Source organism: Falco biarmicus, chromosome 7, assembly GCF_023638135.1.
Source record: "Falco biarmicus isolate bFalBia1 chromosome 7, bFalBia1.pri, whole genome shotgun sequence".
Classification (NCBI taxonomy): domain Eukaryota; kingdom Metazoa; phylum Chordata; class Aves; order Falconiformes; family Falconidae; genus Falco; species Falco biarmicus.
Genome location: NC_079294.1, coordinates 72,594,564 through 72,619,709, shown reverse-complemented (window position 1 = coordinate 72,619,709; position 25,146 = coordinate 72,594,564). Strand labels below are relative to the sequence as shown.

The following is a 25,146-nucleotide window of genomic DNA, read 5'->3' as shown; positions in this document are numbered from 1 at the left end:
AACTCTTGGATCACATTTGCTCACAGTTTTGCTAGATTCAAGGTATTTAAGGCTTCAGGACTATGTGGCATGCCCCAATCCCAAGGCTGTGATGGCAAATCCTGGTCTTCCTCACCAGCTGCCCAGTGGTGCCAAGCTGAAAAACCAGAGGCGGGACCAGCACCATCCCTGTGCTCCCAGTACTCCCCCTGCAGACTTGCAGTTGATGCCGAGGAGCAATCAATCCATTCTTCCACCCACAACCAGACACCCACCTTCCAGCAATTAAGCGTACACAGGTGATTACAATTTCTAGTACAGCCCTACCTCAAAACGAGCTAAATTAAGGGTGCGCAGGTAACCTCAGGTTTCACATTTCCCAAGCTTCTGACCCCACATGCTTCACATTCTCAGAGGTTTTCTTGCAAACACGATGAACACTCACTAAAATCACCATGACCATCTAGATAAAAATAATTTAGGCATAAAACATTTAGACAGATTTTCCTAGCAAAGGATCCTGAAGGTTTACTAGTCTGAGTTTTAGATGGCATATATAAGCACCAACATGTGTAAGATACAGCAGATATGTCAGCCATTTGATACCTTTCAACCTTAAAATGCAGCTTCCCCACCCAAAAAAAAAAAAAAAGTAAAAATGGGGTAAAAATGTGAACTTTATAAACTGTAACTGCAGATGCACAGAAGAAAGAACTCTGAGACAGCCTGCAAAACTGAGCCTACAATACTTTTTTTTTTTTTTTTTTTTACACAAATAAATAGAATCATGGAATTCAAACAAAGCTTTTTTCAGAGGTGCCACTGCTGGGCCACTTGCTTTTCAATATTCAAAAATGAAACATTGCTAAAGCCATCCTGATTTTTATATGATTGCAATAAATAAATAAATTTAAAGTTGCATCATCACTGATAGCCCAGGAAACAAAAGCTTATTAGTCCTGTGCCAGGGCTGCTGAATTACCTTCCTTACTGTCAGCAGCAAGGCCAACAGCCTCCAAAATAGTCTTGGGGATGAAAAATCATGGCTAGGAGTGAGAGCGAAGGCTGTGAGAGCCTTCACGAGGGAAAAAATGCAAAGAAAATCCTCTTAATTGAAAAAAATAATTAAAAGATGAGAAAAGTCACTGAAATGGATGAGTTTGCTCAAAAACGCAGGAGAAATAATTATCGCATGACACCAGGACGATGGGCCGAAAAGAATATGCTCTGCAGTAGTAACGCAGCCTCTGTGACCCCAGCCGGAGCTCGCTGGTGCCCACAGTTAAGCCGAGCTCAGTCAGGCTGTGCCCAAGCATTCCACCGCCCGTCACCATCACGTCCACGCACATCTCGTCTCCTGACGAGAAGACAACGGTCCCCTGTCATTTCCTAGCACTCCCCTGGGGGAGGAAAAAAAAGTCAGGAAAACGTCTGATCCAGACAGAAACCTGTTTCTCCAACTACTAATCTATTTATGAAGCAACTTATTAGAGCGCTTCGTTATTGATTTAGCCAAACACCGTGCTGTCTTCCCTCCCCGTAGCAGGCACTCTCCCTTCCTCTGCCGCTACGTGATTATTTTTTTATACGCCGATGGGCAGGGTAATGCGCTGCAGCAACGGACGTGAAAGCCATGATTTCTGCTGAGCTCACGCTCCTGACTTTGTTAATCTCAGCTTGATTTCAGGATATGAAAACGTAAATGGAGGAGGAGGAAGCCGATCTATAAGCAGAAGGGCGGCAAAGAGCCCGGCCCTGAACTTACAGCAGGTCCTACCGCCAGTCACGTCGGTGGAGATATTTTGGTGTTTGGGGGTGGGGTGGGGGTTAAAGCAAAGGCCGTTTCGCCTACATTTAGAAAAATTCCAGAAAGAAATACCGACTATTTTAACCTCCCGAGGTGCAGCGCTCTCGTGAGGGTCCGGCGCGCCGGGGAGCCGAGGCAGCCACCCCTCGGTGGCGGGAGGGAGCCGCGGGCTGGCGGCGTAACGGGCGGCCGCCTCGCGCCGCCGGCGGGGCCACCACCACCACCGCGCCCGCCGCGGCGCCCATCGCCGTGGCGTCGGGCCGCCCCCCTTGGGCAGCCGCGGGATGCCGCCGACCACGGACCGCAGGTGACACTGCGGGAGCTAAAGCCCCCCCGCCGCTACCCCGGCCGGTTCCTTCACGCCTCGCGCGTCCCACCCGCCCCACGACGGGCGCCAAGGGCGGCGCACCGACACCGGGGGCACACACCGCACCGGCGGCACACACCGGCCGCCCCTGCGCGCTCCCACGCGTGGGGAGGCCGCCGCGGGGCCCGCGGACCGGGCAGCCGCTGCACCCCGGGGTAGCCACGCGTGGGGGGCTTGCCGGGCCCAGCCACCCCTCCCCGCTGCGGGAACCCCGCGCCACCGGCGGGGCTCACCCTACCTCCGCCAAACGAAAGCTCCGCACCGGTACCGCGCGATGTTCCACCGCGCCAGCGGGGTTCGCCTCACGCCGAGCGGGGCGCGGCGGCCCCGGCCCCAAGCGGCGGCTCCGCCCGCGGGCTCCGCTCCCCCTCACAAACACCCCCACCCGCCCGGGGCCACCGCCCCTGCCGCCGTCCCACCGCCTCACCTGCCTGCCGGGGCGCGGCGCGCCGCCCGCCGCACTGAGGGGCCGCCGAGGGGCTCGCGCGGGCGCTGCGGGGCCGCGGCAGGAACGGCCGCTCCCGCCGCCGCCGCCCGGGCGCTGCCCGACTGCCCGCGCGCGCCTCCCGCGCGCACCCGCCGACGGCCGGGAGACGGGGGGAGGCCGGCGCGCGACACGCCCATCACCCCGCCTGCCGCCACGCCCCTCAGGCCGCGCCCCAAGCCTCCCTGCCCCCGCGCCTGCGCGCACCCTGCGGCCACTGGGTCATTACGACGCGGCGCTGCCTGCTTTACGGCAGCGCGCAGCAACCGGCCGGCGCCGGCTCGGCGGAGGGCGAGCGGGCTATGAGGCGGCAGGTGAGCGGTGGCGGCGGCGGCGGCGTGGGGAGGGCCAGGGCCGGGCGGCGTTGCCATGGCAGCAGCGCCGGCGGTGGCGTCCCGGCGGTGGCTGCCGTGCCCGGTGGGCGCGGAGGCCGCGGCCGTCGGGAGTCCGTGCCGGCTGCCACCGGGCCCGAAGACTTCAGCGCGCGTTTTGAAGGAAAATCGTTACAGTTGTTCAACGTGGAGCCGTGTTACCGGCACCGGGTGAGGAGCTGGGCCTTCCCGGCCGCCGCTGGGCCCGGGCGGGCTCGCAGGGAGCGGTGCTGCCGGCCGGGCCCAGCACCCCACCCTGGCCTTGGCCCTGGCCCTGCTCCCGGCCCAGGCCCCGCCGGCCCGCACCGACCCCCTCCGTGCCCGTTTATTGCCATGGAAGCGGCAGCCGGGCGAGCGAGCCCGCCCCGGGAGCTGCTGGCCAGCCCTGACCCCCAGCCGCACCGACGGCCGGCCGCCGGCGCACGCTGCACTTCGGGCAGGTCGCCCCCTGCCCGCACCGAGGGGTGACAGCCCGCAGCCGTGCTGCCCCACCTGCCACACCTGGGGCGTTCAGGTAGATGATATGCCCTCCCTGCGCTTCCCACTACGCTCTCAAGTACTTTCTGAAAGTAGGCAAGCGCGATCCATCGACACCTGGGTTAACATCATTCTGATGAACCAAGCCGAAGAGTTTCTCATCCTTACTCCTGGGAGTCTCGCTGGCATCTCTCATCCTCAGGCGTTTGGGTCACTGGGGTTTTGTTCCTGTTAAACTTAATGCTTTGGCCAGCCCCATCCTGGGGTGCAAAACACATTTGATTTAGTAGCATTTGGTGTAGTTCCTCCAGCTTTTAGTTTATTGGTCTAGTATATAGTGAGATGTTGTAAAACAAAGCAAGGTTCTGGAGTTTGGTTGCGTAGAGCACATGTATGGTTTGGGGAGTTTGTCGGGAACGGAAAGGCCTTCTCTTTCCGGGAACGGTATTGTCTGTGCGTACAGAAATTAAGAATGTTTTCTTCTGAGTCTGGTGTTCAGGGCCTACTGAATCCGCAAAGACTCTGTTCTCATATCATACAGAAATTATAACCTATAGGCTACAAAGAGATTGCTTACATTTAACAAAAGAGTAGACAGGTACACTTCTTTTGTGGCTTAGTTGTTCAATTTGGCTTGAGCTTCTTCTTCAGCTCTGTTAGGAGACAGGTAAGTACAGAGACTCAGGTGCCAATAGCCCAGCCCAGCTCATGCCAATAAACAAAAACTGATGTTCCTTGTCTGATCTTGCTACCATTAACAACAACCACTAATAAGAGCAGTGAGGCAATGTCTAAAAACTGTATTTCCACTAAAAGGAAATGGTCTGGTGATTAAATCATGGGGCCTTTTACTCTAATGGTTCCAAAGGCTTCAGCCAAGCTGCCGAAAACTTCTCTGTTCCTCCTACTCTTCCCTGATGAAGTCTGAATAATTTGTCTTTCAGGTGGCTTTTTGTATGTACCTTCATATTCTTTAAAATTGGTACAGGAATTTAGTGACGTGGCACCTTAAAATATTCACTCTGCATGTGATATTTAACTTAGTGAAATAGACTTTAGGAATCTGATTCATCCTTATTTATGCTCTCTTTGCTCCATCACTGCCTATTTACACTCAATTACTGGGGAGCTGCGTTCCCTGGCTCTCAAGTGCTGCCTTCAGAGTGCAAGGCAACAATTACATGCAGAAGGTAGTTGTCTTTAATGTTGTGAAAATAATAGGTTTGGGGGTTTTTGTCAAGTATTACAAAACACAGGCTTTGCCTTGCATCCTGGACACGAAGAAGTCCTGTCAGTTTATGGATCAAACTTGCATTAACGATGGCAGCTTATTTGTTAAATTGTTATGACTTAGAGATGAGACAAACTTGACTTCTTGCCATATTGATGCAAGATGGCACCATTTTCAAATCTATAAATGAAATGGGTGGTTTCAGCTTGGTTGGCTTGATGACATTTTTATTGAAATGCTCCTTTTTCTCTCCTGGGTGTTCTCATCTTAGTGCTCAAAACAGGGCAGATGAATATCCCTCTGAGAACCCAAGGATTAAAAAGAGTTTACACAAACTTCAGCTACTAACATGCAAATAAAGTGAATGAGCAAGGCTCTTGTTGGCAACTTACAACAAACGTTCCAGGCCTACGTCAGTATTTATTTCTATTTTTATGAAAACTTCTGAACAAAGTGTGCCTGAGCCTTCAGGAAGCAAATCCCAGCTGTGTCTGAGCAGAGTTGCTTCCAGTCTGCAACTGGATTTCAACACCCCTTAACGTCAAAGGTACCCTGATCCATATCCCAGCTTCTCTGCGGATTCATCTTTAGCTGTAACAGCAAGGTTCTCCCCAACAAAGCAACTTCGCTGATGGCTTTTCACAGCTGCACTACTCGGTCCTCACCACTTACCTTAAGTGGCTCTGAAAGGCATCTGAGCCTAGGAAGGGCTTTCCTTTAAGCTGTGCACTGCACACGGTGAGTCACCCTGCAGAACTCACAGGCAGTTTCACAAATACCAGATGGCAATAAAATTTAAAAGTAGTAGCTAGTGGCAATTAAGCATTTGCTATAACCATTTTCCCTTCCTGACCGTAGGAAGCTGCCAAATACCATCTTTTTTTCTTCCCTTCTTTCCTTGACTGAAAAAAAAACCAACAAAAAAACCCAAATGATGTTTCTGCAGAGTGGAAAATTAATACAAGACGCTTCTTTCTTTAGCCCATAATCCTGTTTGGACTTGAGTGGAAAAGTATTTGCTGTATTTCGTACATCTCCAGGAGAAGATGAAGCAGAAAAAACACACAATAAAGGAAAATTTGGGGCGTTGTATGGGCACACGCAGAAAAAAATTCAGCAGTGACCCTGCTAAACCAGCAAACTGGTCGCTTCTAGGCTTGCAGGATGTACAGCTCTTTAAACAAGACTATATTCAGGCATGTTATGGAGTTGCTTGGACTTAGTTTGGGGTTTTGGTTTTATTTTTGTACTGCAGGCTGTTGCAAAGGATTTGCTCCACAAACTTGGAAATAGTTTGAGTTCATTAACGTAGGAAGCGTGTCCAAATACCATTGTGTTTGGCCTAGTATAAATAACAATGACTGCTCCCCTTCCTTGTTGGTGACTCTTGCTGCTTGGCATCTCTTGGCTCTATCAGCGATACACAAATAGTTATTAGCTTTCTCAGGCCCCAGATACGCTACCTCTTGGCCCTTCCTTCCGACGTGTTACACAGGCAGCATGCTTCATCCATTTTGTTATTTACAAGTCACGTGTGATGTGACCTTGCCAAGATTTTTTAGAGATAAATCTCTCTTCATTTCTGCATACCTGGCCAGGAAGGATTTTTTTTGTGATTCATGTTCCAATAAGAAGCACAAATCTACTTCTTTCTAACATGTGAACCACATAACATTTGATTTTATTTTTTTTTATTTCCCCCATCATAATAATTAGTATTTCATGTATAGTAAATATTTTGGGTTGGCTATCGAGCAGCGCCTCCTTGTGTGCTGTACATCTTTCTTCCGACACGCTTTGACCCCCTGGGGCGCCAAGACAGCAAGTGCACCAGCCTGGGAAAGGGAAGGGTACGGCTGGTGGACCGGGATTAGCGGATACTCTGATAACCGGATAAACGGAAGGACTCAGAAGTCCGGCCTGGAAGACCTGTTGAAGTCCCTTAAGTACGTCCTTGAACACATGGGTGGGGAGGACAAGGTGCTACAGTCAACTTGAATTCCCAGGCGCCTTTTTAAGGATAAGCAGCCTCTATTTGTTGAAAACAGGCACAGATTAAGAGGGAAGAACATAGTCTGGACAAAAATAGAGTATTAGGCATTAGACAAAAGACTGGAAAGAGTGGGTCAGCATGACTGCTCACTTCTGTTCACAGGTGGACTTCACCAGTGGGAGCCTGCAGGGATCTTCACCCCTCAGCACACCCACGAGCACTTTCTCCTGTCATGCACAAAATTTTGGCAAGTTAAAACCTGAGCTTAAAAAAGATAGGTGTTTTGCAGACCATCCAGCTTTGGTGGTACTTGATTTACTGAAATCTCTACTGGCTGGGTAGAGACTTGCCCTAAAGATTCCCACAGTAAGGAACTGTTTTGTTTGTGATCTTGTTTTGCTTTGTTTTTACTCATCGCTGCCTTGCCTCCTGTGCTGGCAGGCCAGTAGGTTTTCCTGGAACAGGTCATGCATCTGGCACCTAGCTATGGCACTGCGAGGTGAAAGGGACCGTATGGCTGTAGACACCCCCAAAAGAATTCTCTTTAAAGAATACCAGCAACACAAAGAATCACAGCAATTGTCACTGTGCAGGTGAAACACTGAAACGCCAAAAGACCAGCCGACATCTCCTAGATCCTCACGTATGGTTTCTGTGAGAACCACAGAACTGAAGGCATGCCTGAAGCTCCTGAGCAGGAACTGCTTTGAAATCACTTTGCTATGAGGCTAAGATCACAACGATTAAATATTTATCTAATTGGAGCCATGCACTGCTCCTAGAGCAGCAGAAGAGCCCAGCTCAACCCATCATGCGTTGCAGATGAGGAGCTGCATGTCGTCTGTCTGCTCATCTGGCAGATGGTTCAAATGCTGGTCCTGCACATATCCGTCTGGGAAACAGGCTTTTGCTCACTGTTCACTGAGAAGGCGCTCGAGATGTTTGTTGCACCATATCTTGTCCCAGGTGTGATCCAATTCCTTAACTCATCTTTCCTTTCTATGTTTCAGCTTTTGAAGTTTCCTGGAGTGCTGTGGCCCCAACCTGAGCAGGATGGACCCCGTTGTTCTCAGTTACATGGACAGTCTGCTGAGGCAGTCGGACATTGCCTTGCTGGAGCCCCCAAACTGGCTTAACGATCACATCATCGGGTTTGCCTTCGAGTACTTTGCCAACCACCAGTTCCAAGAATTTAGCGATCAGGTTTGTTTTATCAGCCCTGAAGTGGCTCAGTTCATTAAATGTGCCCTTAGTCAGGAAGAAATAGCCATATTCCTTCAACCTCTGGACCTTCTCCACAAGAAGCTAGTGTTCTTGCCTGTCAACGATAACTCCAACCAGGTTGCTGGGGGCACCCACTGGAGCTTGCTGGCTTATTTCAGGGACAAAAAGTGCTTCGCCCATTACGATTCCCACAGCAAATGCAACTCTGTCCATGCCAAGCAAGTGGCAGGGAAGCTGGAGGCCTTCTTGGGCAAAAGAGAGGGCAAAGCAACCTTTGTGGAGGAGAAGGCACCTGCCCAGCAGAACAGCTATGACTGTGGGATGTACGTGATCTGCAACGCAGAGGCTCTGTGTCAGGGATACCTCAGGGGCCGGCCGGAGCCTTTGCTGCAGCTCCTTACCCCCTCCTACATCACACAGAAGAGATCGGAGTGGAAAGCTCTCATCAACAAACTGGCACAGAAGTGACTGAGATGCAGCTCCAGCCCCACCCCCCTCAAAAAAATTGCCTTCCCCGTCCTCAAGGCAGCACCCCCAGTGCCTGAGGGAGATGCCCATGCGCAGGATTGTCCCAAAGAAGAAGAATGTAACCCCTCCAGCATGGCTACACCCCCCAAACACCCTGTTCCCTCCTGAAAAAGCCTTAGTCCCTTCTGGAAATCACTGGCCTTTGAACTTCTAATGAGAAAAGTCACTTTGCTTTCAAAGACATTTTCCTCTCGATGGTGAATTTTTACGCTAATTGCTGAGGCAAAATGGGCTGCTGAAGAGCCTTCTCTGCCTTTGCCCAGCAGGCAACACACCTTTGTTAGGCGGCTTTAATTGGCTATAGGCATTGCTGTTCCAAGCCAGGTTTAGCAAAAGCCCTTTAAAACCAAGCCCCTAAATGCTTTATTATGGCTATTTCTAATTTGTGCCTCCGGCTAGTGGTATTTGAGCAGTCTAAGATTTAGCAGCAAGGATTTTTTACCCCTCAAAATCTTAACACTGAGATGTCGATGTCAAAAGATGAGACTCCAAAGGAAATGCTACAATTAATTAAAGAATGGAGCAAAACCAAAATCAGTTTTCTTCAGATAGGTACTCCTAGGCTGTACAGCAATAGCTTTTTCTTTTGTCCCCCACCTTTGCTTGTTCTTAATACAAATGAAAACCTGACTCTGAACTGCTGGAAAATTAATAGGAAGCTGAGAAACCCAATCCTAGGAAAGGAAACTTAATTGAGATGAAAAGCAACACTCACTCTTTGAAGTTTGGTTTTTTTCATTACAATTTTAGGTCATCTACATTCAGGGAGGGCTCACCAGTGCTCCCCAACCCTCGTTAGCATTCGCTGCAGCTGGAGCATAAGAGGCAGTTGCTGCTTCCTCTAGCACAAAACCAGTTCTGTTACCCGAGATAAAAAAAAAAAAAAAACCACACATCAGGGAGAACAAAAGGACAGAGTTTGAGGTACAAAAGCCAAAGATAACTGTGGTCTCCTTGAAGCCCAAAAAGTCCTTAATACACCTCTAATTGAACATGTTTCCTCCTGTGCTGGATGCTGGCTGGGATCTCAGAGCAGATCCTCTCGTTAAAAGACAAGCTTAGCAGTGGGGAAAATAAAAATTAAAATGAGATGTCGTTGCAGAATAAGGAGTAACCTCTAACCTCGTGAGGAGCAAAGAGCAGGTTGCTCAGGTGGTGACTAGCAGGGCAGCCACACCCCAGCGCGCCAGCTGGATCAGGGAGGGAAATCCAGGTTAAATATAACCCTTGGAAAAGAAAAGAAAAGGGGGAAGGATTATTTTGAACCTGGAGCTCTTCACCCGTGGTATTGCCAGCCCAGCCCTACCGGGGTGTGTGTGCACTGGCACAGCACCGTGGCGATGAACTGTAGGAAAGGCTTAAACTTCCCCTGTTGCCAAGAGAAGGAGCCACAGCCCAGGCTCTTCACAAACACCTGAGCGAACACGCAGGGGCCGCGGTGGGGCAAGGCAAGGGTCGAGGCCTTCCCCTCCTTGCTGTGCTGCCAGCGGGCTGGGGCCTCCCTGGAGGACCCTCTCCCTGCAGGACCCTTCCACTGCTCGGGTTGAGCTGAAAGCCCCAGAGATGGCTGAGCCGGGATCGGGCCGCTTGCTGCAGGGATTCACTTTGGACTCCGTGGGGCTTTGCTGGAGCAACATCACTGCCACTCCCGGGTCCAGAATAAAACTGAAACCAAACCGTGTGCTTGTCGGTGTCTGGTGGTGCATGTCAGTGCCTGGTGGTGCACCACTGCCCTGCTGGGCGGCCCACTGTGCCCCAAGTAACCAGCTGGGCAGTTAATCACACCTTGTCTGCAGCAACAACTCTTCCTCAGCCAAGGCAGAGAACAACACTGAGCGCGACAGCGTCGTCCCAGCTTTTCTGCAGGCGCTGCCACTCTGCCTTGTGGTACCGCAGCCACCATGGTTGTGACTCAAGGGCAGAGCCTCGGGGCTCGCAACAGCTGCTCGGCCACTGCATGCCCTGCCGCGGGTGGAACCGCACAGAGATCAGCCTCAGAGAGCCCACCAGGCCAGGGACAGCCCTGCCCCTGCCCTGCGTGATGGCCAGGCAACCGTACAGGCTGATTTAATCTCCTAATGCCATTTTTAGGGGTTGGTGAGGTCTGGGGAGGAATGCAGACAGAGAGGAGGCAGGATCGCGGGTGTGACTGGGGGAGGATCTAGGGGACTTCAGAGCAGGGGCTGTGCTCATCTGGGGGGCACCCAGTGCTCCTTGTTCCTGACCCCAAGGGATGGGCCAGGGCTGCCAGAGCCAGCAGGGTGAGCACCCAGGGGTGTTTCCTGCACACGAGGCTTTTGGGTGGCGTTTCTTTACACAAAGAAAAGCAAATAAGTTCAAGCAGGGCGTCAGTGGGAGAGCTAACACACTGACCAGGCAGGCAAACATAGAGCCTTGCAACCGGCTCCTGGCAGCAGGGACCCCCAAACCATGGTAGGGGCTCACCCCGGGCTCCTCCAAACCCACTCCACATCAGCTGCCTGCACCTGCAGGTTGTCCCACCGCTGGCTTTAACCAAAGAGCCCCGAGAGCAGCCGAGGTGCCCATTGCCGTCACATGCCTGGCCCAGGCTGGGCATAGGGACAAGGGACCTCATGTACCTGCTTTGTATTGGGTGCTGTGGAGCACCCAAAAAAATACCAGGCTGGGCACCCGAGACCAAAAAACTCCCAATCCTAAAACCTCTAAATCTCCTTTTTGGAACCATAAGCACCACTTTGAGAGTAAACCTGTTAAGTAGCAACTTATTTTTAGAAAATCCAACCCTAAACACTCTAAACCCATTTTAGCAGCCACACTGGCAAAACAAGTCCCCAGTGGGGATGGGGCAGCAGCAGGACATCACCTTTCATCTGCCAGGTCACCCACAAAATCAAAGGCTCCGATGGCCCCATAATGCCAGGACTTCGAAGAAGCAGCGTCGATAGTTTGGCCAGAAACATGGCCGAACCACAGACCGCACCCCTAGCACCCCAGGGTGCTCAGTCTCATGAAAAAATGGGGTGACACCACCTCAGTCCCCACTCAGCCAGCACCGCCTTCTTCCCTGTGGCTTTCAAGTTGAGCCATTTTCATGCATTTTGCTGCATAGGCCATGCTGGCGGCGGGATTTGGGTTGCAGATGCTCAGGAAGGAGGAGGAGGAGGAGGAGGAGGGCGGCTCACCCTGTCCACCCCAGCAGGACGGGGCTGCAGCTCTGCACCCTCACCAGGCACCCAGTGGCCCGGCCCCCAGCCTCGGCGCCGCATCCTGCAGTCTCTGCTGCCACCTAGCGACGCTTCCCAGCCCCCGCGCCCGGAGCATCCCCGGCCCTGGGTGTCCCCTCAGAAGCCACCCCGGTCCCCCTGCCCCAGCCAGGGCTGCATGCCCAGCCTGGTATCCCCCCCGGCATGGCCTGGGAGACACGCAGGGTGACATTCCCTGCTGTAGATAAATGATGCTGAGCGCCCACCAGCATCCCAGCAGCACTGGAGCACACAGCATCCCTCCAGCCTGCCCTACTGGCTGTGGCACCGGGGGCAGAACAGCCCCAGGCCCACCAGCCCTGGCCCTAAGGGAGGACAAGGATATGCCCCGCGTCCCCATGCCAGGTCATGTGCCCCTGGCCAGCAAAGGGGCACCAGGGCAGTGCACATTCTGGGGTACCCAGCCGCAGGGCTCACAGCCTGGCACCGCTGCAAGGATGGCAGCAACAGACAGCGATGTGCTAGAAAATCCTGGGTTTATTTTCATTTAAAAGCCCTTCCGAGCCTGGAGCGAGCAGGGAGCTCTTCCCCAGCACTCGGGGATTTGGCCCCATCAGCACTTGTCGTTCCCAAAAAATAGGAAAGAAAAATCAAAGGAAACCACACAGGTATCACCTGCCACCACAGCATGCTCCCAGGGCAAGCTGCAGGACAAATCCTGCAGCACTCAGCTCTGCATGGTGACGAGGTTCACACAAGCAAGGGCACAGACATGCTGGGAGCCAGGATGTTCACCGGTGCCAGGCGCGGGCTCCTTACGGGATGTCTTAATGAGGCAAGCAGGGCTAACGAAGCCTTGGTCCAGCACCATTGCCAGGTGCAGCCCCCAGCGAGGACGCCTGGCCTGGAGGACCCTAAAGTGCTTTGCAGGGGACACTCACACACACGCACACCCAGAGATGGCCCAGTGCTCCAGGAGGGAAGGGCTGCGGGCCGCTGTGGAGCCCGGCAGAGCTGCGGGGGCCCTGGACTGTGCCCCCACCCTTGGCTGCTGAGACAGAAGATGCTCCACAGGGCTGGTGGACCCTTTCTCCGTGTCACCGCAGACCCCCGGGGCTGGGGCCATTCCTCCAGTGACAGCCCTGGGGGTACTGACAATGGGACGAACAGGTAGGCTCAGCCCAGAGCTGCTGCCTGGGCCTCACTCAGAGCAGCAGCAGCAGCTCATCCCCATTTTTGGGGGGTCCCAGTAAGCCTAAGGTCATCTTTTAACAAGAAAAACCCAAGCCTGGAATAAAAACCAGCTCCCGTTTTAGCAGCAAGTCCTAAAGGGAGGTCCAACCACTCGGCAGCCCTGAGCCATCATCCGGTGCTACGGCACAGAAGCATCACGGGGAGAAAACAGGTTTCCAGTGGGACAGGGAGTTGGCACCGGTGGCCGTGAGCTGGCAGGGCAGTTTCACCGGGAGCGGGTGCCAGTAGGAAGAGAGAAGATACTTGGTCCCATTTTACCGGCCAAGGCAAAGCCAGGCCACGTGCAACAGCCACAGCCGGGAGGACGCAGCACTGGGATCTGTACACAGGGCGCCAGCATCTCAGCATCCGTCCTCAGCCAGCACTGCGGGCCATGGTCACCTGCAGGCAAAGAGCGGGGTGAGACGGGGCGAGCAGCTGCAGAGGCACTGTGTCCCAGCCTGGCGCCCAGGCCCTGTGGGCACAAGGAGGGAGATGCCCTGATGTCCCCAACCCAAGGGAACCCACTCCTGTCCATCCCTTGCTGACACCCACCATGGACACGTTAGCCCCAGGGCACAGCCCAGCTCCACTAAGATGCCCTGGTGCTTCCTGCAACTGGAGAACCAGCCCCAAACCCACAAGGAAACCTCTTCCCAAGGGCTGAAAGCCTCGGGACAGAAGAGCTTTCTCCAGTCACTCAAACCAGCAGCTGACAAGATCATCTATTGCATGGGGATGGCACTTCGGGGTCTGCCATCAGCCATCCCAACAGCAGCCACAGAATAAGGGACAAAGCATCCCTGGGACATGTCACAGAGCACAGCCGTTGCTCTTTGCACCACATCCCTCAGGTCCTCCACTCACAGTGTGACACACCTGCACCAAAGTGTCCCCAAGGGTCCCTCACCTCCTGTGCCCACGGGAGAGGTAGTCCCGGTTCAGAGAGCAGAGCTGCTGCTCCAGACGGAAGATACGAAATGCCAGGTATGAGGAGGACACGACCAGGAGGCAGATGCTGGGAGCAGAGGAACAAGCACAAGTGCTCAAAGCCTGTGGCTGAGATGGACGCTCCTAGCACAACCCCCACCCTCCCCACACCAGGGCTGCCCTTGGCACACTTACAGCACAATGAAGATCTTCAGGAGCTGGTAGTCAGAGGGTCTCAGCTCCGCCACGCAGCTCTGCTCCACCTCCAGCTCCTCCTCAGTGTTTATTGCACTTTCTGAAATGCAAGCCCAGGGTCAGCAGCACAGTGGCGCTGGACAGATGCTCCTGCTCTTCTGGCAACCGGGAGCCTTCAAGCATCAAATATTCCTCCCTCATGGGCCGACACTGCCCGCATGGCCTTACAGGCACTCGCTGAATGCTCAGACCCCACAGCCAGGAGACCCCACCCCATCCCAGGACCCCACCACTGACTCCCAGACTCTACCCTGCTCATCTGCAACGCAGAAGTCCCTGCCAGGAGAGCAAAAGATGGATGAACATGTATTTATGGGGGTTTACACCCAGCACCGTGTGCAGGGCAGGGCACAAACCCGTGTCCCCAGGTCAGACACAGTCCTTACCCGAAACCAGGGGCTCCTCAGAGGTGAAGGAGCTCTCCTTGGCACTCAGGCTGCTGACAGAGGTCCGATGGATGCACTGGTAGTCAGTGTCCGGCAGTGACAGTGACAGTGAGGCGGGTGACACCTTCCTCCACTTGCCCTCGGGGACGATCACCTCCTGCGGGAACAGCCCTGGGTGAGCTGTGCCACCAAACAGCGGTTTCTCCCATGAAACCAGCAGTGCCATGGACACAGCGGGGCCAGATCCAGACTCAAACCTTACAGCATCTCCACCAAGCACCAGCACATCCGAAGTATCATCCTAAGGGGGAGCTGGTCCTCCACAATGGCCCCGCGGGCACACAGGTTCCTGCTGCCACAGGAAGGAGCTGCCCGTGCACCCCACACCTGCCCCAAATACCGATCGCTGCTTCCTCTACCCCTTGAAACTCAGCACGGTCACCTGTCATCCTCCGAGAGCCCCTTGCCCACCCCATGGCTCAGCATCCCCATCCCAGCATGCCCTGGAAAGGCATCGAATCCAGTGGGGTTTCCCTGATGGAAAGTCCCTGGGGCTGGAGCTGCTGAAGGGCTCCATTCCCTGGCAGCACCCGGAGATGCTGCCAGCCCCAATCACTCCTGACTTGGCCCTTGAAAAGCACCTTCAACCCCTGGGATGCCACCCCACCTGTCACCTCCTGGTCCAGTGTACAGGACCACTGGCCCACACAGGCCACCCCAATTGCCACCTCCTGCACCCAGCCTGATGCACAGGGCCACCAGCCCAAGGAGGACACCCTGCTCAGTGTCCCTGTACAGCCCAGCACAGCCACAGCACCAGCAGCTTCGTGACACAGCAGAGAGAGGGGGATGGGCCACCCACATTTCACAAAGAGGACACATCCTGCCAGCCAGGGACACAGCTGCCGTGGGCAGAGCCGAGCCCTGCCGCACTCCGAAAGCAGCAGGATGCATCCCCTCATGCTCTCTTGGTCATGCTGTGGTTCAGAAGGCTTTTCCCTCTCCAGCCTTCCAGCTACGAGCCATCCCACAGGTTTCTGGACATTTCAACCACATTTCCAGCCTGTTACCAGTGTTGACAGCTGTGAACAGCATCAGCTGGCAGGAGTGGAGCGGCGGCATTTTACACATCGCTCTGAAGCTTTTTCCATTGATAAATGGACCCACCAAGACCAACTGGCCAAGTCATCGGCTTGTGCTCAGCCACACGTTGTTGAAGTCATCCTGACCCGTCCATTTCTGCCAAGTCCGGGTATGAACATCCTGGAGGACGAGCTACAAAGGCACAACCTTTGCCGGCAGCGAGGGGAGAGGACCAACCCTGCACCCTGCCAGTGGCTGCCAGCTGAACCTCAGCATGCTGCAAAGGCATTAGACCCACCAAGGGGCCAGGCAGATGCTCTCCTGCCCACAGCATGAGCTCAGGGGGGTCCTTCCCTCCCCAAGAGCTGCCCTGACCCTCACCAGTGACACGGCGTCAGGCTCCTCTGTCAGCTCCTTCAAACTCAAGCTCTTCTTACTCGAAACCTAGAGAGGAGAAAGAAATGGGTGCCAGGGTGCCACCCCTCTCTGCTTCAACCTGTGCCAGAAAATTGAATTTTGACTTTTCCAGCGAATCTGTGTAGAGCAGCTGCTTAAAACTTGCAAGCACAGGGATGCAGGGGATGAAGAAGAGCAGCCGGCAGGGGACAGGGCACCGCATTGCTGCTTCCCATCACTAAAAACCCTACAGGGCCATGGCTGAGCCAAGGACTCCTGCGCTGGCCTCGGCTCCCAGCGGACGGGATAAACCCTTGGGACAATATCTGGGCAGAGCCCAGCACATTTCAAAGAATAAATTCCCCAGTTCAGCAACAAGGCTGAGTCACCCAAATCACCGCCCCAGCAGAGCCAGCAGACACCCTTCTGGGCGGGAAAGGGCCCCAGCACGGCTTCCCACGTGCTTCAAAGACAGGGAGAAGAGTCCCCGTGATCCTCCTCTCAGCTCGAGGGCTGATGGATGTCTTCCCCCCTTAAGACTTTTTAACAATTTTTTTTTACTTTGTACCATTTTTCCTCCCCTTAAAACTTTAGATCTGGGGAAAAGGCAGCATATGTGTGCGGAGTGGCAGAACTAGTATTACTACCAGCTTATAAATAATTCATATACACGCCCTGGGAGAGAGCAGAAACTCCAGGCTCTCCCTCCGTCATCTCATCTGTGACCCAGAAAAGGTCAGCGGTGGCTCATGGGGACAGGATGTGCCCAGGGCATGGCTCCTGCCCCTCTTCCCATCCTTTGCTGTGGAGTGAGGATGCTGGGAAGAAGCAGGTGGGCACCAGGGAGGGATTTATGAGCAGCCTGAAGCCTCGGAGGTGGTGAAGACCTCTGCTACCCAAATGCAGCCCAAGGGGCGAGCACAGGGCCCTGTGGCCATCGAAATGCCATCGGATGTGGGGTGGAGGGTACCTGCAGGTGCGTGCAGACTCTCCTCAGGACATCATAGACACTGTCGCGGGAGATGAGGGATACGAAGATGTACTGCAAGAGAAAAGAGAGAAGCTGCCAGGAGAGATTCCCTCCCCTCCAGAGTCTGGTTCTCCACAGGCAGGGGACAGGCAGAGACATCCCGCCCTTGAACCTCCCCTCCTTCAGGAGCCACATCCCCACACAGGCATCTCCCTGCAGAGTTTCCCTGCTGTTATTTTTGCAGCCTGCTAAAACCTGGACCAGATTTTTTATGGGGCCAGTTTCGTTCAGCTGCTGTTCCTATGGGGCCTCCCATGCTCAGCCCAAAGGGATGCAGCAGCAAACGGGGCTGGGAGCGACCGAAAACATTCCCATGGATCAGCACAAGGGGACACAGGGCAGCGCTCACCTTGCCGGATGCAGAGCCCAGATGATGTGCAAAGCAGCCTTGCAACCACATTGCCTTGAACCCAAATCCTGCCTTGAGCCACCCCCTGCTAAAATCCTGCAGGAATAACCCCCTTCCCAAAATCCCGCAGGAATAATCCCCTCCCTAGCAGCGGACAGGCAATGCACAATGCTGCCAGCAGCACCTGAGCCTGCGAGGACTTGGACACTCCGAGCAGAACTACATCAGCTCACTATGGCCACCAACACCCAACATGATTTTCAAGCTGGAAATTCAGCCCCTTAACCAAGTTTTCCACCAGCTCAGGTTGAACACTGGCCCAAACCCTTCCCCTGCTTGCATTCAAGGAGTCTCAAGGTTTTATTTGAGCCTGGCAGGGATTTGTCAGGCTCGGCCGAGTTTCACTTGAGCTTTGCTTCACACAGAAACAAAGTGAAATTCAGAAACAAAAAGCAAAGCAGTGGTGTTTGCCCTGGCTGGCTGCCAGCATGGAGAGCAGTGCTCACTTCCCAAATGGCCCACGCTTTCACCCGGAGATGGGAATTGCTTTGTTCCCTGCTCTCAAGTCACAGCCAACTCAGACCAGGGCATCCCCGGGTTGCAGCGAGGCCAGGTACCGATGCTCAAAGTGCCGGCCTTACCTTTCTGCTGGCATTGGTGGTGATGGCCAAGCCATTGGGCAGCAGCCGAGCCGTCTTGTGCTTTTTTATCAGCTGCACGGAGACCACTGGGATCACAACCTGGAAGGCAAAAAGACACGGGGAGGGGCAGGGACAGGCATGGCACAAGCTTGGGGAGTTTCTTTCACAAGGTGTAGATTTAACACACATTGTAACTACGCTCCAAGCAGAGCAGTGACACAGGGATTTGGCATTTCACAGAGACAGCTTGTTTTTTATTAAAGGTCACGGCATCCCCTCCCTATGTTAATCTCAGCTCGGAGGTGGTTTTTACTTGATCAAAACAGTGAGGACATGGGGAAAGCATCATCCAGCAGGTCTCCCTAAGACCTGTTACAAGAACCCCCTGCAAGCCTGGGGAGGGTTAAAAATAAGGCAGGATGTAATTTATGGCAAGGTAAATTCACTGAAACCCCGCACTTCCTTCAGATATTTGTTTAAAGCAGCTGACAATAAATAATTCAGTTCTTCAGCCCAGTTTTAAAGGAAGTAATTCCTCTGCAAGATCCCTGTCATGCACCAGACTAACAGGGAAACACTGTAAATCAAGAAGAAAAGCCAACAGATTCAAATCTTTCCCCCAAAAAACCTTCGATCTTCCTTCAGACGCCACTGCGGCTTGTAGGTTTTGCATCAGGAAATTTTAAACTAAACCAGTATTTGGTTTCCCCAGGCAGATGTCACGGGTGATCAGAGTGGGGGGCACAGCTGCACTCCCCTTTACACTGGCAGTTTTTGACAGCGATTTTGGTGGTATTTGGGTGTGGGAGGGGATAAGCTGTGGCACAGCCTGAGCTATGAGCCCTATGGGACTAGGGTGAGCTGGCCTCCATGTTACCTTGATGTCCTTCCCAAAAAGATTTGCGTAGAAGCAGAGCCAGTTAGGGGAGATGTAAAGCCTTCCCTGGATGAGGATATCTCTCTGGAGTGCGCAGGAACAAACTGCAAGGCAGAGAGAGGGACATGGCAGACTGTGTGCCAAATCCTGCCACCCCTGTGCCCGCCCCTTGCCATGTCACCCACCTTTCAGCACGCTCTCCTCCGTCGGGATGTCCTTGAACAGCTTGTGGTACTGGGAGTTGTACTTGCTAGCAGCCTGAAAATGAAGCAGAGCAGAAGTTATCTGGTGACCTTGCTGATAAGGAGACCCAAAAAACACCCTCTAGCAAAACAATCTCCCTCGCCCCGCACCCGGGACCGGCGCAGCGGGGTCCCGCTGGGCTGGCGATGGCGGGCCCGCAGGGCTAGAGGAGGTTCAGATGACCCAGCACCCAGCAAACGCTGTGCCATCCTCCCAGATAAACATTTCCCCTAATATCCAAGGAGGCTACTGAGCCCCTGAGAGGAGCTGGTTTTCTCCTGGACTCATCCACGGGCAATTTATTTTGCCCAGCGGTTTCTCTCCTCCTCCTCAAGCTCTTCCCTTATTCGGGGCACAGTGACAACACTTGCTTTGCGCCCATCGCGCCGCGCCATCCAGCTATTTATATTCCCGGTGCCTCTTCAAAGCCTGCCAGCAGCCGCGGCAGGAGGCTCGGCAGGTTCACCCTTAAATAATTCTGTATATAAGTTAAAGGCTCCGAAGCAGTTCAACACTTTGCAGCAAATCCACTCAATTAGTCCTGTAAGGCAGCATGGGCAGACTTGTGCCCCCTGCCCTGGAGGAGGCAGCGCCCCAGACCTCAGGGTGCTCCCCAGGGACACGGCTGTCCCTGTGGCAGAGATGGCTGCCCCCTAAAATCCAAGGGACAAGATGCTTTGCCAGGATGCAGAGAGATCCAGCACAGCTCAAAGGGCCCCGGGGCAGCAAGGCTGGTTTGCAGGCAGCACCACAGGGAGAGCCCTCCTGCCCACACTGACAAGGTCATCTTTGCTCTGCACACCTTGTCACCAGATGAGCCGGGCCGTAAGAGGATCAAGGCTCAGCATCACCTGGGGTCAGCTTAGACAGTCCCTGGCAAGACACCGGGATGGCGGGGGCACCGGTGGGACCGTTTCAGGGGGACAAGGAAGGACATGGAGGGGACTGTGGCATCACCTCCAAGCCACCACCAAGAAACACCCCTTGGCCACAGCACAAACCTGTTGCCAACCCCACAACCCTCTCCGATGCCTCTAAATAATCAACAAAATGTTATTCTCCTCCATTTTCTTCATGGGGAAAGGCAAAATGCCTCCTCCCTCCACTTCTTCCTCTTCCAGAGCATCTCATTTGTAGATGGACAGAAAAGCTCTGCTTTGGGCAGAATCTGAATAACCAAAAAGGTTCCAACAGACAGGAACCAAGCTGCTTGCAGTCAAGATTTCCACTTTGTCCTTTGCTCTGGGTGGAAAATTTTGAAAGTGTTTGCAAGGCAGATCACAGGCCACACAAACTGTCATCGGCTCCCCTGAAAATGCAGGCAGGAGCCCCTGCCCTGCAACAGGAGCTGCTGCGGCTTCGCCTCCAGCTCCCGCAGCCCACACCCGAGACCCCAGGCAGGCTCCTCCGTGGTAAACAGCCGGGGTCAGGCTACAATGAACCAGCTCATTTGCTCACAAAGCCAAAGACTTACCACTTCCCGGTGGCACTTCTTGATGTCTTCATCCTTCAGCGCTTCGTTCAGGCGGAGGCTGGAAGGAAAAATAATAATCAGGTAAGTGAAGAGCCCCAGGTCTCTTGCCTGTTCCCTAAAGCACATATGCCGCAAAAAGAGACACCACAAGCTGCAGAGGACCAAAGAGAGACCCTGGGAAGCCATGTTTCAGATGTCTCAGTGATTTATTGTAGCATTGGGCATTGCTGAGGTTAAATAACAGCTACAAAAGGCTAATCTTTGTCTGGCATCAGGCTGATGGCGAGCTGGTGGAGACACCAGCACCAGGGTGCCCGTACCCAAAACACAGCCCAGCACCAGAGGAAGGAGCCCAGAGCTGCCCCCAGCAGCAGCCTGGGACAGGTCAGGAGCTGGCAATGGGCAGCTTTGGCCAGGTCAAAGCTTCCCCAAGGAAAGCACAAACGGGAATTTGGGAACATGCCTGGGCAGGAGGACGGACTCTGTTTTGGCCACGCACAGGGGCATTCATCACACAGGCAGATGGAAAAACCACAGAGACAGGGAAATCCGCCCAACAGCCTCAGCCATAGGAGTAACATTCCCTTCCCCAAACCCCTCCCCCCTCCCTGCTTTTATAGACCAAATATTTGAGGGGGAAAACAAAGAAGGGACCCACTGTGCCCACCCCTCGCTGGCAGGTTGTATTTGGGGGCTTAGAAGTAGCAGAGATGCTGTGTGAGGTCACAACAGGAGGAAAAAAAGACCAAATACTCAACCGAAGCCCCCAGGACACTGCCCCTCACCTGCCATCAAGGGAATCCAAACTCTTTTCCTTGTGGGATGCCTCCAGTTTCTCACGGCCATGCATGGGCTCAGGGCTCTTCAGGGGAGCTGCTCTTTCATGCATTGGCTTGGTGCTGCAAGGAGAAGCCTGTCAGCCCACACAGGGAAGGAAAGAGGGGAGAGATGCATTTTGGAGCCGTAAATCCATTCTCTTCAATCCCAGTCTGCACACAGACGTTAGTATCTCTGCTGCTCAAGGACAGCAAAAGTATTTTTGTGATTTCTCAAGTCACATGGAGAAAAAAACCCAGGCATTTCTTGCCAGGAGCTCCCTGGTGCTTGCAACCGAGTGGGTCAAGGAACAGCGACTCCCTCTGATAACACCCTCCAAAGCAGAGCCTCTCCTCCTCAAGAGATGGAGACTGGAATGGGAAAATCACAGGTCTGCAAACTCCCTGGAGTAATGGAGATTTCAGGCAGCGAGGACCAGGGTCTGCTCCTCCAGGTCAGCAAAACACCATCTTCCCAGGGCAGAGCTTGCCGAGGGCACCACCTCTCTCCTTTAATTGCTCCCCTCTCGTTAAAGCCTGTTGTTTACTATCATGAATTTTATCAGAGGTGCTTATCGACCGCAACAGGTAAAGTAAACACACTCCTAGCGCTGCGCAGGGAAGGTTATCACCCGGTGGGCTAGAAAGGTGACACTTCCGCCCTTGGCAAACCACAACCGGAGATAGCCATGCTGCAGCGCTTGGCACCGAGCGCCAAAGTGGAGCACGATCCCAGGGGACTGGGGCCAGAGCAGTGATCCATGGGCTCCGGCAGAATGGCAGAGCCAGCAAACAGCCACCAGACCTACAGAGAGGAAATTATTCAAGGGAAAAGAGCTCAGCTTACAACAGGCAGGGGGTGATGCCAGAGCAGGTGGGGCACAGGCAGGACAGCAGCAGGCAGGATGAGTGCAGAGCTGGAGTTCATCCCAGTGCCCACAGGGATGATGCCATGGTGGCGCAGCAAAGCCCAGGCAGAGAAGCCGTACCAAACTGCTTCCTACATACAAAGGGGCTCTTTTGCCACCTGTATTTCCTTACATGCACCCTGCTACCACTCCAAGGGGCTCATATGAAGGAATACCCATCTAAAATATGCCCCACAGACTCCACGAGAGGCAGGACAGGGGCGCTTCACCCCAACAGCCATGCCCAGACAGCCTGAGAGTTGAAGCCACGTGAGCCCCCGTGTCCCCACAGCCTTGGCAGCCCAATCAAAACACTGTCCCGATGCAATGGAGCCAGGCTGAATCCCAGCTGGAGGCATGGGAGATGCTCCCTCAAGATGCAGCACATATGTGGGGCTGCAGAAAAACCAAACACAAGTTACTGGTGCCATGCAGTTAGGACCAGGCTGGGAATCAGCTCCTGGATCCCTGCATCATGGCACTTGCAAAGTAAACAAGCTTCCCACATGGCCCCAAAGCCCGAGCATTGTGGAAATGGGACAAACACACAGAGGGTGTGGGGTTTCTTTGGGAGAGGCTCAGGTCAAACGATGTGTCTGTAAGAGAAGGGACACTCTACTGACCAGAAGCACTGAAATAACATCAAAATAACATCTCTTGGAATCACACGGAAAAGCTTTTCCCCTGCCTGATTCTCAGACACCCCATGCCTTCAGGACGGGCAGCCCTGCATCATGAACATCCTCTGCCAGGTGATACCACGCTGCCCTGAAGCCGAGCCTCATATTGTGGAAGCACCGAAGCCTTCACCCCCCCCCGCCCCCGTGCTGGAAAAGGGGCTCTAACCCATTCTGCAGCCTCCCTCTCTGGAGCTCAGTCCGCTCTGGTTTCCCCCACATCATCCCTTAAATCCCCAAGCAATCGCACTGCTTAATCCAGGCGAGCGGATTTAGCCCTGACCGGGGCTGACATGAAAGGGCACCCCGTGCAGGGGACAGGGAGAGGCACCCTCTGCTCGAGGCAAGGGCATCAAGAAACACCCCCCCCCCTAAGGTCACTGAACCCAGAAATCCCCTGACACAAAAAAGGCCAGAAGCTGGAAAGCACTTGAAAGTGCTGCATGGTCCTGTCCCAGTTTTCTCTCCCTCTTACTGTCACTGCCAAGGACAAGTCCCAGGTCAGAAGGCCCCTGGACACAGCACTGGTACCGAGTTGCTCCAGGGCATATCTGGGGGCTGTGAGGAGCATCCTTAGCCCCAGTAGAGACATAGCAGCAGCTCCCTCATCTCCGCTCTACAGATCTCACTCCATCCTGGCTCCCAGATGCAGCAGGGATAGAGATCCAGGGTTCGGGAACACAGGATAAGATAAGGTTGGACTCCAGGCACAGCTGACAGGGAGGTCTCCCTGCCAAGAGCTGCTTCCAGCTCTGGCATACAAAGGAAAACACTTCCTAGCAGCTCACACTGTCATGCTTCTCGAGAAATTTTTTTAGCAGGAAGCTGCTCCTGCAGGAAAATCACCGTCCCAAGTGTCCCAAGTTACGAGCAGGACAGGAACAGTTGGAGCACTAAGTCCCCAAAACAAGGCACAGCAGGCGGGCGCAGGAGTTCCCGGCAAAGAGAACACATTGCTGGCGAGGTGCCGACCCCCTGGGCGCTGTACGGGGGCTCACACCCCCACCCTGCCCGCACCGCCTCCCCGAGGCTCCCTGCTTGCTTCCTGCACTGCAGCTTTGCCAGGCGAAGCCCGGTGCTTCTCCCTGCCCCCGGATCAGCACCTCCCTTCCCTTACGCAGCACTGGGATCCAGCCTGGAAACGGTCTGGCATGAGCCCCTCCGGCGGCGTTTGATTTTCGCTGGATCCCCTCCCCGCCGCCGGCGCAAGAGGGAAGCGTGTGGCGGAGGCAGGAGAGGGCGAGCCGGGGATTTCGCCCCCAGAAAAACCCACGAGGATCAGGGCCAGAGGGAGGCACTTGCGGCCGGGCTGCCTCGGCCCAGGCGAGCCCGGGCGGGATCCGGCGAGCTGCCCTTGTTCCCGGCTTTCAAGGTCATTTCAGTCCCGTGTGCCGGCTACTGGAGCAGAGCCACCGCCGGGGATGCTGGAGGGAAGCGGCCGGTGCCGAGCGGCGCTGTCAGGAGAGAGGCAGGAGGTCAGGGGGGGCGGGGACGGCGCCGCGTGTCCCCGGGCCCCGCGCCTGGGGCGGTCCCCCTGTCCCCGACGGGCCACGGCCGGGGCGAGCGCCAGAGCCTCAGGGCCGGCAGGTCTCGGCGCCCCGCAGCCGGGATGCGGCTTCGAGCCGGCGCCGCTGCGGGCACCCCGTGCGCCGGAGCCAGCCCGGCACCGGGCCCCACCGGGGCAGCCGCGGGCCGACAGAGCGCGGCCGCCGCCCAGCACCGCCGAGGCGGCCGGAGTAGCCCCCAGGGCCAGCCCCCAGCCTCCACCCACGCCCGGAGCCGCCCCGCAGGCAGAACCGGCGGCCTCGGGCCGGGCAGCGCAGGGAGCCCCCGCCCGGCTCGTTCCCTCAGCGAGGCGCCGGGTGCGGGGGGGCCCGGCGCTCCCGCGCTCCCCTCAGAGCGCTCCGGCCGGCAGGGTCTGACACCGGGCTCCCCGGCGGCACCAGGGGCGCGGCCCCGTCCGCCCCCTGGGCCCGGGCCCCCCCCCTCCGGACCCCCCGGACCCCGTGGCCCGGCTCCGGCTCCGGCCCCCCGGTGCCCCCCAGCCGCCCCTACCTGCGCGGCGGCCCCGCGCTGCCCGGCGCCGTCATGCCCCGCGCGCCCGACCTCCTCGAGACTCCCCGTCGCCCGCCCATTGGCCGCCTGCCTCCACGCCCCGCCCCCACCGCGAGCCCCTATTGGCCGCTGTTGCCCATCGCCGTCT

At 55.2% G+C, this 25,146-nt stretch overlaps 4 protein-coding genes across 21 annotated transcripts in view; 2 read left to right on the top strand and 2 right to left on the bottom strand.

The window, feature by feature from the left end:
• MYO9A (myosin IXA) overlaps nucleotides 1-2,735 on the bottom strand; it is a 184,152-nt gene extending 181,417 nt beyond the window's left edge. For 9 of the 10 annotated variants that reach the window (XM_056346113.1, XM_056346117.1, XM_056346120.1 and 6 more), the window contains exon 1: nucleotides 2,581-2,735. The gene's annotated coding sequence lies outside the window, so the exon portion shown is untranslated. The remainder of the gene's footprint in view (nucleotides 1-2,580) is intronic. The other variant, XM_056346115.1, reaches the window with a different exon arrangement.
• On the top strand, nucleotides 1,573-3,476 carry LOC130153009 (putative uncharacterized protein C1orf229). Its single transcript, XM_056347400.1, has 2 exons — nucleotides 1,573-1,581; nucleotides 2,805-3,476. Exons 1-2 carry the CDS (start codon nucleotides 1,573-1,575, stop codon nucleotides 3,474-3,476), a joined length of 681 nt encoding a protein of 226 aa, XP_056203375.1.
• Nucleotides 2,857-10,139, top strand: SENP8 (SUMO peptidase family member, NEDD8 specific). Of its 2 annotated transcripts, none has more exons than XM_056346909.1 (2): nucleotides 2,857-2,951; nucleotides 7,720-10,139. In XM_056346909.1, exon 2 carries the CDS (start codon nucleotides 7,763-7,765, stop codon nucleotides 8,399-8,401), a length of 639 nt encoding a protein of 212 aa, XP_056202884.1. In that variant the 5' UTR covers nucleotides 2,857-2,951; nucleotides 7,720-7,762; the 3' UTR covers nucleotides 8,402-10,139. The 2 variants fall into 2 exon arrangements, with proteins under 2 accessions (XP_056202884.1, XP_056202885.1); XM_056346910.1 differs by lacking the exon at nucleotides 2,857-2,951 and adding an exon at nucleotides 6,326-7,075.
• A 2,026-nt stretch (nucleotides 10,140-12,165) lies between these two features.
• On the bottom strand, nucleotides 12,166-25,076 carry GRAMD2A (GRAM domain containing 2A). 8 transcript variants are annotated; one of them, XM_056346900.1, is made up of 13 exons: nucleotides 24,999-25,076; nucleotides 24,061-24,397; nucleotides 21,329-21,456; nucleotides 20,544-20,601; nucleotides 19,012-19,084; nucleotides 18,827-18,930; nucleotides 17,950-18,048; nucleotides 16,900-16,971; nucleotides 15,915-15,977; nucleotides 14,451-14,607; nucleotides 14,005-14,104; nucleotides 13,790-13,897; nucleotides 12,166-13,281 (listed from the first exon to the last, which is right to left on the bottom strand). In XM_056346900.1, exons 2-13 carry the CDS (start codon nucleotides 24,094-24,096, stop codon nucleotides 13,278-13,280), a joined length of 1,002 nt encoding a protein of 333 aa, XP_056202875.1. In that variant the 5' UTR covers nucleotides 24,097-24,397; nucleotides 24,999-25,076; the 3' UTR covers nucleotides 12,166-13,277. The 8 variants fall into 8 exon arrangements, with proteins under 8 accessions (XP_056202875.1, XP_056202877.1, XP_056202880.1 ...); XM_056346902.1 differs by lacking the exon at nucleotides 24,061-24,397 and having other exon boundaries at nucleotides 21,329-21,442; nucleotides 24,999-25,034; XM_056346905.1 differs by lacking the exon at nucleotides 24,999-25,076 and having other exon boundaries at nucleotides 21,329-22,163; nucleotides 24,061-24,906.
• Nucleotides 25,077-25,146: the final 70 nt, after the last annotated feature.

Excerpts from the sequence above, each read along its gene's own strand:
- GRAMD2A (XM_056346900.1), bottom strand. The coding sequence starts at position 24,096 with ATGCCAGACCGTTTCCAGGCTGGATCCCAGTGCTGC. Across the intron at positions 21,457-24,060 it reads AGGCTGGATCCCAGTGCTGC|GCTTCTCCTTGCAGCACCAA; the intron begins GTAAGGGAAGGG and ends GTGGGCTGACAG. Across the intron at positions 15,978-16,899 it reads GAGTCTGCACGCACCTGCAG|GTTTCGAGTAAGAAGAGCTT; the intron begins GTACCCTCCACC and ends TCTCCTCTCTAG.
- SENP8 (XM_056346909.1), top strand. The coding sequence starts at position 7,763 with ATGGACCCCGTTGTTCTCAGTTACATGGACAGTCTGCTGAGGCAGTCG.